Genomic DNA, 12314 nt, shown 5'->3' on the forward strand with positions numbered 1-12314 from the left:
ATCTGGTTGTACATTTGGACACACACCAGACCTCCAGATAACCTCCCATTACCTCCCTGCAGGACTCCCATGTTCAGACGCTCTGAGTCCATTGTCCAGACCACCGGACATAACCAGTCCTCCCGACACCGACCCTCTACCACCCGGCATCCGTCATCCAGACCCCTGACATCTGACTGATATCTGTCCTGAACCAATCCGAGGGCTAAGAATGCAGGGCTGATTAGTCTCAAGAATGCACTTTTTCAACAAGCACTCATAACTTTTCTTTCTTCTTCAGAACACTTCTGGGGCTTTGCCTAGGTTTGTTACCAGTTTGTAAATGCTAAGACCCTTGAATAAATCTTTATCATTTATTTCAAAGCCTCCAGACTTTTTGAGTTCTTTCAACACTAACAATCACCTAATCCTCACCGTGTGCCGAGTGCTTACTGTGTGCTTCATAGATAGCATTCCATCTGGTGCTCTCCACAGCGCTGGGGGCATTTCACAGGCGAGAATGATGAAGGAGATGTGGAGGTGCTGAGTAAGGCTGGCCCACAGCTATGGAGAGGCTGAGTCAGGATGTGACTCAGGGTTGTCTGGTTCTAGGGCCTCTGGTGCTGAAGTGCAATGCTTACCGGACTCCAGCACAGAAAAGACAGTTTCAAGTCAGACAACTAGCACCAAGTAGAAAGACCCATTTGGACCCAGCTCTGTTTGAGCCCAAAGCCAGGTTCAGGTCTGTCAGAACCACCACCACACTCTGGGGCTGACAGAGCTGAGGAGTCACACAGCTTCCTTTGGCAATGCAACTTTGGAAACTCTCCCTGAGATCTGCCCCAATTTGTTCTCACGAAGGTAAAATCCAGCTGGCCCCTTGTGCTGTCCTGGGGGAACCAGAAGTATAGCCCTTTCTCCCCACACCCTGCCCCTGAAGGGTAGAATAGGCTGGTGCTGCCAGCCACCCCCCACCCACCCCCTGGCTTCCTCCCCTGCCTTCTGAAGGGGCATTCAGGTGAACAGACTCCATGTTCAGGCTGTGCCAGTCCCTCAGGCCCACTGTGGTCTGGAGCCCTGGCAGCCTGGCATCTGGGGCCTCCTCAGTGGACATCGGTCCTTGGAACTGTGGAGGTGAGGGGGAGGTGTTTGCAGGGCTCAGGGCAATGGTACCACTCGGGATGAATGGTGCATCAGTTCACATGGTCCTGGGGCGTCTCCAAGGGTCAGCTCCATCCTGCCAGGAAAGAGCTCTGGCTTGGGCTTTGTCCTGAGGCCTAGGTCCAGATGGGGTGAGCTTGACTAGCAATGGAGGGGTCAGGCCAGAGATACTGCAGAGACCTACCACCAGTGCCCCTCGGCTCCTAAGGAGGAGGGGGGCTGAGCTCCCTCTCAATGGACCCAAGTGTTCTCTCTCCTCCACCACCACCCACTGCTATCCCTGCTGCCCCCAACAGAAACCTGGACCCAGAAACCAGAAGGTCCAGTGCCCGGAGGCTCCTGGAGAGGAGGCTGATGGCAGGGACTCCCCACCACAAAGCATCTTTCATATGAGCCAAAGGCTTCAGCTGTCTTAGGGAAGAGGGCGGAAGTTATTTTCTTTCAGCCCCAGGGGTGATGTTCAAGGTGGGGGTTGGGGGAAGGGTGCTGGGAAATGCTCCCTCTGCCATTTGGGCCAGGGCTACCCTGCAACAGAACCTGGGCATCCTCATCCTCTCCCTCATCCCAGCACCAACCCATCAGCAAGGCCTCTTGGCTATTCCTCTAAAATACCCCTTAAACGTACTTCCCTCCACTCCCTTGCCCAGCCTCAACCATGCCACCCTCATCTCTTGCCAGACCTCCCCCACCTCCAGCTGGTCTTCCTGCTCCACGCTCCTCCCCCACCCCCACCCCCACCTTGCCCTTCCAGTGTGTCTGACATGCGTGGGCCGAGGGGTCCTTTCAAAACAAAAATCTGGCTCTAGCTGGTTTGGCTCAGTGGATAGAGCATCGGCCTGCAGACTGAAGGGTCCCAGGTTCCATTCTGGTCAAGGGCACATGCCCAGGTTGCAGGCTTGATTCCCAGTGGGGGCCATGCAGGAGGCAGCCCATCAATGATTCCCTCATCATGGATGTTTCTCTCTCTCTTTCTCTCTCTCTTCCTCTCCCTTCCACTCCGAAATCAATAAAAATATATTTAAAACAAACAAAAAAACAGAAATCCGGTCATGTGGCCCCTCAGCCTAGAACAGTGGTTCTCAACCTGTGGGTCGTGACCCCTTTGTGGGTCGAACGACCCTTTCACAGGGGTCGCCTAAGACCATCGGAAAACACATATATAATTACATATTGCTATTGTGATTAATCACTATGCTTTCATTATGTTCAATTTGTAACAATGAAATTGGGGGTCGCCACAACATGAGGAACTGCATTAAAGGGTCTCGGCATTAGGAAGGTTGAGAACCACTGGCCTAGAACGTTTCAGAGACCTCATCGCACACAGGACAAAGCCTCGCCCCTGAGAGTGGTCCGTGTCGAGGGCACAGCTGCCCTGTGTGGCAGCCACACTGAAAGCTCGCTCGGCCTCCACAACCAGGCTTGTCGCGGTGCAGAGGTCCAGCACTTTCTTCCTTTCTCTCCCCGCCCCACCCAGCTGCCCTCTTGCTCTCACCTCTCTCATACCTGGGCTCAGGTACCTGACCTGTCAGTCATCTACACTCGAGCATGAATTTACTGACAGCACCATTCCTAGGGCACAGCAGTGTGAGAGGATTTGACCCGGTAAAAGGATGGTTGGGTATCATGTACATAAACAATTTCTTGGGGGGCAGGAGGGCCTGAAGGAGAGATGAGTAATGTCACCGAGACGCGAAATCACTGGAATCGGGGGTTATTGCCAACATGCAAGGGATTCCTGGTGGCTAGAATTTACCTTATTCACTTTTGTGCCACAGCAATTAACAAGAGTGACACCAGAGTCCAGTACGCGAGAACGCAGTCCAGGGGCGCGCTTTTCCGCACGATAAATTAAATGGGCTGACTGAGACCTCGAAAAAAGACGCGTTTCTGCTTAAATCAGAGGCTTCTTGGGGAAGATACCCTAGCACATGCTTTACTCAGGGCTGAGGATTTGGGTGGGTGTTTAGGAGGTTGATGCTCTTCCAGAAGTATCCCTGGATAAGGAACGCACAGAGCACGTTGTAATGAAGTGACCTGACTCCTTCCCTGGTCCGGAACCGTCGGATGACACGGGGCAGGGCTAGGGGGCCCAATCCCCACCTACTTCCAAAAGTAAATGGATCCTTGAGTGGCTGCCTCCTGCAAAGCTCATTATTCCCAGGGCGGCCTGGCAGCCCTGGAGCCGAGAACGGCGATGCTGTGACCCTGCTGTGTTATCAGGTGAAGGGGCCAGGGCTGCACAGCCTCCCCCACCGCTCAGCCTAGGTCAGCCATCTGAGTCATCAACTCTTCAGAAGCTGCTTTCCAAGTGGCCACAGGCGAGGAAGGAGAAGCAAGAAGTGTGACTGGGGAGGAAATGCAGCGGGGAAAGGCTGAATCAACAGAGAGGGCAGGGAAAGGACACCCCACATTTGTGTCCTGCGGCAAAGCCACCGTCAAGGACAGGCAGGCTTGCAGTACGCCTCCCACTGTGCAGCTCACACAGCGCTGTCCATGTTTTAACAGCTTGGAATGTCCTCCTAAACCACAATCAACCCATTTGACAGATGAGAAGCCTGACCCTGGAGGCTGTTTTATGGGGCCAGCATCGCACAACTTATGCACAGATGTGGAGCCGTCTTGTTCCTGGGCAGCCCCCTCACAACCCCACTTCATTGCTTATTGCTGTTCTTCAAACGCACACCCTCAGTCACACTCAGGTCACTATCCTTGCTGCCTCCTCAGCCTGACACTCGGGGCCCTGATCTGCCCAGGCCTGGCTCAGTTCAGGTGTCACCTCTGCAAAAAGGCCTTTTTTTGACCACCCGATCTCAGGTGCCCCGAGCCCAGCTACCTGTCGCTTGACTTGGTTAATTTACGTTCTGGAAGTTATCACTATCGGATTTCATCTGCTTTCTGCTCCCCACTGCAAGGTGAACTTCCTGAGAACAGCACCCCAGTCGAACTTGTTGTCAGTGACGTCATCAGTGACTGCAGCTGGGCCCGGCACAAAGCAAGTGCTCAGTAAACACCTTGGGCAGGAGCGGACACGCTTCCACGTCGCGTTCAAGGCCAGCTGCCGACAGCCGCCCTGAGAACCGCCCGCCCCAGATTACAGGGCAAGAGGATGATTTGGGGGGTCGGGGCCGTCATTACGGCAAGAGAAGACCCAGCGTTTGCAGGAGGTCAGCGGAAGCCGCTTTGAAAACAGCACACGGTGCCTCTCAGGCCTATAATCTTGTCAATCCTTTCTAAACCCTGGCATTACCAGCAGACGCTATTTTTCTTTCTCCATCACGTAGGCCTGCCTTTTCCTACCGTCCAAGGTCATCAGTGGGGCTCAGAGACCTCTCAGGCCCTCTCCCTTGGGGGTGCAGTAACTGCCAGCTGCCTCCCTCAGCGCTTCCAAGGCCGTTCAGGGAGGGCGGCCTCGGGGGCATCTGGTGGAGACTCGCAGAAACGCCTATCGCCCGGGGAGAAGGCCAGCTCTCCCCACACCACGGGCCGGCTCTAGCTAAAGACATCCCTTCCCCCTGTTTCCTTCTGCCCTGGAACAAACACCGGATCTGCTGCACAAGGCTCCGGGGGCAGGGAGAGGAAGGCCCTGGAGACCCTGCTAACAATTCCCCCGGCTCCCTCCTGCACTGCGGCTCCACACGGCCTCTCATGAAGGGGCCGGTGTGTAAACGGGTGAGCTGGCACAAGGGGCCCGAGCATGCCCACTGTCTAAAAATACATGCCTCCAAGCACATGAGGTCACGAGGCTGCCTGCAGGCTGGCAGCACCTACCGTGATCATGGCTGTGGGCTCACTTTTCTTCCTAAGCTATCCAGTTTCTCCACTGGCTCATCGGCCCAGGAATACATACACCTATGGGTGGGACTGACTCGGCTATTCGGGTGAAGGGGCTTTGTGGAAGCTCAAGGGGCCAGTACCAGCCGGCCCAGGGACACAGATGGCTTGCGGAGGGAGGAAACCCCGCACGGCCTGGGCGGAGTGAGTTCACCCCTCTCTGCCCCGCTGCCTGGCTTCTGACGTCTCTGGGTCCCCGGTCGCAGTTGTTTGCGTTTTACATCAGCAGCTACACACTTCAGTTCACTCTGTAATGACCGTTTCCTCCCCGGGAGCCTCCGTGGGCTGGCAAACTCAGGATACACAGGAAATCGACTCCAATCCCAGGATGGGCAACAGGAGATGGATTTTCCACAATAGTCTTTTAAAACGAGGCAGAAAGTTCTCTGTAAACAGCAGGCTGCTCTGAGAGGCTGCTGAGCCCATCATGCTGAGCCCGGTGTCCTAAAGAACTTCATTTCCACCCACAGAGCAGGAGGCCCCAGAGAGCACAGGTACACTCGCTGTGAGAGCACTCGGCTCCCTTCCTTTCTGTATGTCTGTCAGCAGGGCCCTAACTGCCTTTTGCTCTGGATGATCTTTTCAAAGGTGTGTGCACAGCAAACAGCCTTAGACGACAGAGGCCAGGTCTCGCTCTGGCGTGCAGCTCATTTGCCTTTGCCTGGGGAGCCCGAGAGAGTGTCTTTGTCCATAGCAAAGGGGTAGGTTTGCTTACTCTCTGCTAAAGAGCTGTAGGCTCCAGGCACTTCTCCTGTAAGGTAACCCTCTAGGTGTGCAGACATTCATCTGGGCCCCTTGAACTCGGGGGCAAGGAGAACTGGAGGCAACGGGCCTTGGAAGCAATGGGGCAGCTGCATTCGTGGAGCAAATGCAGGACAGGCACCGTGCAAAGTGCTTTACATGAATTCTTTTCATCCTCACCACAATCCCATAAGAGTGCCAATAAGGGAGGCCCCTGGTCGGGCAGCAACTGTCAGGTTATCCTCTCCTGGGGCAGCTGGTGCAGAGGGCAGCCCTGGCCCAGAAGTCAGAGATGAGAGTTCTGGTGCTGCTACACTTCCTGGCTGTGGAGCTTGTGTCCGTTTGTTAGTCTCCCTTGGCCTCAACTTCCTAGTCAGTAAAATGGGGATATACAACTTCACTGGGGGGATCCAATGAGTTAGCTACGTGGCTGTGCTGTGTAACATGCTGGGCACAGGTTAGGAGTGGGTTATAATAAAGGCTTTTTTTTTAGGTCCTACTAGAGGCCAGCTATACGTCTAAGCACTGAATGTTCATTTTATCTTTACAACAGCCCCATGAGGTAGATATGATTATCGTCCTCTCTTTCCAGATGAGGAAACCGAGGCATAAAGAAAACTGGACCACCAGAGCCAGAGTTTCCAGGGCGGAGCCAGGGTTTCCTGGGGCGAAGCCAGGCAATCTGACGCCCGAGACACTGGACTATATGGCAGCAGCAGGACGGAAGCGTGCGCATCACCCCACCCTCCTACCCCACCCGGGCTTCCAGGTCAGCTCCAAAGCGCCCTCTTTCAGGGGTGTCTTCCTCAGTTCACAATGAGCTCCCGCTCCAATCAAAACTGGAACTCCACAGCGCAGAGAGGGTCATATCCTGTCTTCACGGGCTCCCTAACTGGGGAGTGGGCCTTGTCTCTCTCACTAGCTTGAGGATTCCTTAGAGGCCAGAAACAAGGCCAGATCTCCCCTGACCGACCAGGCCACCCCAGCCCCACCCGGGCACTTATTCCTGGGCCTGGCATAGGCTGAGCCCTTCATCAGCACCCACGGGTGGAACAATAATGAGGTACTCTTTCCCTGGAGCCCTGGCTCCTCCTCATGCCCAGCACCAGGGCACCCACTGGCTCCACGTTGGTTCTGGGACCCTTGTGACCATAGCATCCCAGAGGGGCTCTCAGGACCCTGGTGGGCAGAGCCCTGGACTCTACTGGCGCAACATTTATGGCCATTACAAACCCGGGTATTGGATGTTCCAAGTTCCCTCCCGGCAGCGCAAGGCCAGGCCGGGAACGAAGCCTCGCCTGGGTGACATGCCGGGAGGATGGAGGGGATTAGATGGGAAGCTGCTCCCATGGTGACCATGGGAGCCAGTGACAAGAGTTCAGCCTGCAGTTTTTTATCCTTTCATAGGAGAACTTGATCTCTGTGCTTTTCGTAAAAAGGACCCAAAAGTCCAACAGCTTGAGAAACTCCTCAGAAGTTAGATGACCCGGGGCCAGAGATGGCCCTGGGATGGTAGGAGAGGCCCCTGTGAGGACAGTGGGCCTTCAAAATCAGGGACTTCCAAGCCCCTGGGGACGGGCGAACATGCAGCTTCCTGGGCCTGCCCTGCCCAGAATTTCTGGCTTCACAGCCAGTCTTTTCTTGGCCTAAGGACTGCCCCTCCCCAGGTTGCCCCCATCCCATCAGAGGGCCACCCAGAGCTTACCTGGGAGGAAGGGAATGATTCTCTGCTTGGGGTCCTTCTGTCCACCTTCGATGGGAAATTTATCCAAAAGCTGCATCTGAGAAGCCAGACAGAGGAAACAGGATTCAGAAGACTGGAACGGCCCTTAGTACCCCTCCTCCACTCCTTCCACTGCTCCAGGGCCCCACTGTCCTCACACGGATGAGTGACGCCTCAAATCTCTCATTTCACAGACGATTTCCAACCCACATGGGGCATGAGAGGGAGGAGGCCAGAGCTCTCTATGCATCAAAGGGGGTGTCTGAGCAATCTCAAGGTGGGATAGGGGCTTGGGGGAAGGGGGGCGGGGAGCGGGGGTAGGTGTCAGGAGATGCCCCTGAGTGAGACCAGGGTAGGGCTCAGCAGGCTTTCGGGCCAGGCTGCAAGTGAGGCTTCCAGAGGCTTCTTTGGGCCCCGTTTCTTTATGTCATATGCTGGGTGAGCCCTTAAGTCACCTGCCATCCCAAACCCTCCCGGGCCAGGAGAGGGGAAGGCCCCGCCTGATACTCCAGATAAACCCACCTTCCAGAACCTGCCCTGCGGAAACAGACCCCGATGCTATTTTGATGCAAAACCGAAGCTGGCCCCTTGCCCCCAAGGCTGGAAGAGCCCCCTCCTCCGTTTCCTACCTTCCCACCCTGAGATTGCTGCTGTTTTCCCGGGGACAGACCCACTGGAAGAGTTTCCAGGGTTCTGGAGGAACAATGTTTTTTTCTTCTGCTATTCTGGGCTGAAATTCTGTATAAACTGGAAAAACACACAGGAGACAGGATGGCCGCGGCGGCGTCCCCGTCCCCGGTGCATGTGGTTAATCTCCCTCCCGAGGCAAGGGCAGGAGCGGAGAAGGCAGGGCTAGCTCGCCCTGCGAACCCAGCCCTGAGACCTGGGGCAGAACCCGGAGCTCCCTAGTTGACCCGCAGGCGCCTCATTGGTAAAATGAGGAAGATCAGTCACATGATACCTGAAGTCCATGCCTTCCTTCAGATACTTACTGAGCATGTACTTGGGACACTGGGCACTAACAAAAGGGCAGTAAAGAGAAATAAAGCCTCTGGCCTCAGAGAGTTTGCATTTTAGTGGAGGGAGACAAACAGTAAGCAAATAAACATGTGCTCTGTGGGGGAAAGGCGTGCTATGAAGACACATGAATTAAGATAAGGTGTTGACGGAGAACCTGGTTGCTACTTGATACAGGGCGGTGAGAAAGGCGTGTCAGACGGCAGGTCAGCAGAGACCACAGGCCACATGGGAGGGGAGGGCCCCAGGGAAGTGCGGAGTGTGTCTAGGCTGGAGAAACAGGACGTGCAAAGGGCCTGAAAAGGCCAGCCTGGCTGGAGTGGAGCGAGCGAGGGCCGAGGTATGGGCGACGAGACCCAAGAGGCAGGACAGGCCAGATCGTGAAGAGGAAGGCTCGATTGAGCTACAGGGTGGTGAATGGGCCACAGAGTGGAAGCAGGCAGACCAGTTAGGATCCTGATGATGGTGGCTTGGATCACAGTGCCAGCACTGGAGGTGCTCGATGTCATGGGTGTGTGCACGAACACATATCCCTACCCATCCGTCCATCCACTCCCTTACCCACCCACCCACCCATCCATCCAGCTCTCACAGGACCTTAGGATTCTCTCTTGCACAAGTCATTATCCAACATACACAGGCTATTTGGAGCCCACACGTGATGGGCGGGTCACTGTCGGATTCCATTCAAAACAAAACAGAGACTGCACCATTATTAATTTTCACTTCCCTGAATACAGACTGAAATTGAAGAAAAGCTGGCTCATGAATTTTCAAATCCTAATGTGGTAAGGCCATCTCTCAAAACTTACTAATTGCACCCTAGCTGGTTTGTCTCAGTGGATAGAGCATTAGTCTGCAGACTGAAGGTTTGATTCCGGTCAAGGGCACATGCCCAGGTTTAAGGCTCCATCCCCAGTAAGGGGGTGTGCAGGAGGCAGCCGATCAGTGATTCTCTCTCATCATTGATGTTTCTCTCTCTCTCTCTCTCTCTCCCTCTCCCTTCCTCTCTGAAATCAATAAAAATATGTATTTTTTAAAAACTTACTAATTGCTTGCTAAATGTAATAGGGTCACTGCGCCATAATGGTATAAACCTGTAGTTAGAACTTTAAAAATATGTTTTCATTGATTTTCAGAGAGAGGAAGGGAGAGATAGAGATAGAAACATTGATGAGAGAGGGAGTAACTTCACCAATCAGATGCCTCCTGCACATCTCCTACTGGGGAATCAAGCCTGCAACCCGGGCATGTGCCCTGACTGGGAATCAAACCGGCAACCTCTTGGTTCCTGGGTCAATGCTCAACTGCTGAGCCACACCCACTGGGCTGTAGTTAGGACTTTAAAAGATCAATACATTTTCCAAATAAATTCTACACAGAGTAGGACTCTGATTTTCTCCTCTTCCCATTTTCCTCACCCATATTCTATTTTGTAAATTTTATTTCTGTATCACATAAGAATTCATGCTCACCTGAGGGGAAAAACTAGAAATTAGAGAAGCAGCGGTTAGTCCAAAAGCGAGTAAGAATTACTCAGAATCCTTCCCACTGCACAAGCAACATTAATATTTTGAGAGAGAGATATATATAGATTCCAGACATTCTTCCATGCCCAGAAATAAAATAAACCCGGCACAATACCCTTACACCGTGTAATGAACATTTTCCCACGTCAGTGAATACTTCCATATCAGCCTTCTGATCTGCGACACGGAATTCACGGTTTCGAGGCCATGGTTTCGCTAGCTACTCCCCTAGTCTTAGACACGAAGGTTGTTTCTGACTTTTCACTATACTCTATGTACTACTAGCGTATCTATGCACACTTCTTTACCACTTTTTCTATTTTTGTTTCAATTTGTTGAAATCCATGCATATGTACAGGTGCCTTAAGTATTTTCTGGAAGAAGACTGAAAAGCAGATGGATAACGACTGTGTGCAGGCCAGACCTGGGCCCCTGAACCATGGCCCCACAGACTTCCTGAGGGAGAGCCTGGAGACGTCTGAAGAGAAAGGCAGGCCCAGCAACACGCCCTCTCAAACCACTTTACTCCTGAAAGGAGGTGGCCGGCTGGACCCAATAAGCTGGGGGACTTACCCGAGGTGGGGCTCAAAGGAGTGAGGCTATAGGAACTTTTAAGTTTCCTATCGGCTCTGACACACCTCTGTTCTCTGACTCCTAAATTCTTTTCCAGACCTGAGATTCTGAGATTCTCATGGACAGGGCATAGGGATGTGGTGCCAAGAGTGGGGGAGGGAGGGTGCCTGCGGGATTCAAGCATTCACTCCTTTCCTCCAAAAACATATGCTGCATACCTTCTAGAAGCTAGGTCCCCTGTAGGCGCTACACATAAGTTAAATCACAGTCTTGACACGAAGGAGCTCACGATCTAGATCTAGAGCAGGGATTCCCAGCCTCAACACTCATACAAAGCCTCTGCAGGCAAGTTAAAATGAGGATCTGGCCCTAGCTGGTGTTGCTCAGTGGACAGAGCGTTGGCCTGCGGACCCAAGGGTCCCAGGTTTGATTCTGGTCAAGGGCATGTACTGCCGTTGCAGGCTCCTCCCCAGCCTGGTCCCTGGTCGGGGCGCATGCAGAAGGCAACTAATCAATGTGTTTCTCTCACATGGAGGTTTCTCTCTCTTTCCCATTCTCTCTAAAAGATCAATGGAAAAATATCTTTGGGTGAGGATTAACAAACAAACAAACAAATAAATAAATAAAAATAAAATGAGGATCTGATTCAGTAGGTCTGGGCAGGAGCCCGAGATCCTGCATTTCCACCAAGCTCACAGGTGATGCTGTAACTGCTGGTCTGTGGGCCAGGTTTCAAAGACAGTAAAAGAAACACGCAAAAGGAATGTGAAATACCTCATTAACAATTTGTGTATTGATTGCATGTTGGAATGATACTTTGGTTAAATGAAAAAATACTTTAGAAATGATTTTAGCTGCTTTACATTTTTAAGTGGCTACTAGAAAATTTAAAGTTACATACGTGGCTCATGTTACATACATGGCTACATTTCTATTTGGAGAGATTGCTCGAGAGCAAGATGGTTCTTTGAAGTCTGCCCATGCCTGAGTCACCTGGGGGGGGGGGGGTAGCTTCCTTGGCCCCACCCGGAAGTTTGTGAACCTTTACTCTGGTGCTAGAGATAGACAAGTAAGTTCTGGAGTGGCCGGGAATGGTGAGGACCTGGGAGCTGGAGGAGGAGGTCAGGGAGGGCTTCCTGGAGGAGGTAAAGTCAGCTTGGCAGAGTGACAGTTTTATTCCCTGTGCCTTTCCCACTAAAGAATAGCCTGAATTCCCTCGATGGGTTCGTGTGCCTCTTGGAAGGCAGGGGTCATCTGATACCCCTGCAGCTTTGAGCTTTCCCTCAGAAGGCCTCTTGAAGGATGCTTTGCAGCTGGCCTCTCCTTCTGTAACAGATTCTCCTCTTCCCCCACCTCTGATTTAAACTGGGCCCTCCTGGGCCACAACAAGCCCATCCACTGAGAGTACTGGGTCAACAGAACCATGAGTGGCCAGCTGGTCTGCTTCCCTCCACCCCCTAGCTCTCAGGTGCTGAGCCTAGCCACACTGGTCACTAATCCCACCACCACTGCTGAGCCCAGAGCCTTGGTGTCTGCCCTCTCTGTCATCCCCAGGGCCCACCACTAACCAGCTGCCGGTGATATTCTCTTTGCTCACAGGTCACCTTTCAAAGAAAGCAAATCCCCTTGTTCAGACTCCAGAACAAACCACATAAAGGCAGCCCAGCTGAGTTTACTCAGTGTGGGGGGCTCGCAAAGCTGCACCGTTCAGAGGGGCGGGCGGTGGAATAAACATCTGGGGCCATGTTTGATATACA

The 12314-nt window shown here is 53.1% G+C and overlaps 1 protein-coding gene across 3 annotated transcripts in view; it reads right to left on the reverse strand.

The window, feature by feature from the left end:
• The window catches only part of SH3PXD2A (SH3 and PX domains 2A), a 220518-nt gene that overhangs the window by 135071 nt on the left and 73133 nt on the right, over positions 1 to 12314 (reverse strand). For all 3 annotated transcript variants that reach the window (XR_009448256.1, XM_059661286.1, XM_059661287.1), the window contains exon 3: positions 7421 to 7496. Coding sequence is in view for 2 of the 3 variants with exons in the window: in XM_059661286.1 (XP_059517269.1) it covers positions 7421 to 7496 (76 nt within the window). In the remaining variant the exon portion in view is untranslated. The remainder of the gene's footprint in view (positions 1 to 7420; positions 7497 to 12314) is intronic.

This window comes from Myotis daubentonii, chromosome 13 (genome assembly GCF_963259705.1).
Source record: "Myotis daubentonii chromosome 13, mMyoDau2.1, whole genome shotgun sequence".
NCBI classification, from domain to species: Eukaryota; Metazoa; Chordata; class Mammalia; order Chiroptera; family Vespertilionidae; genus Myotis; species Myotis daubentonii.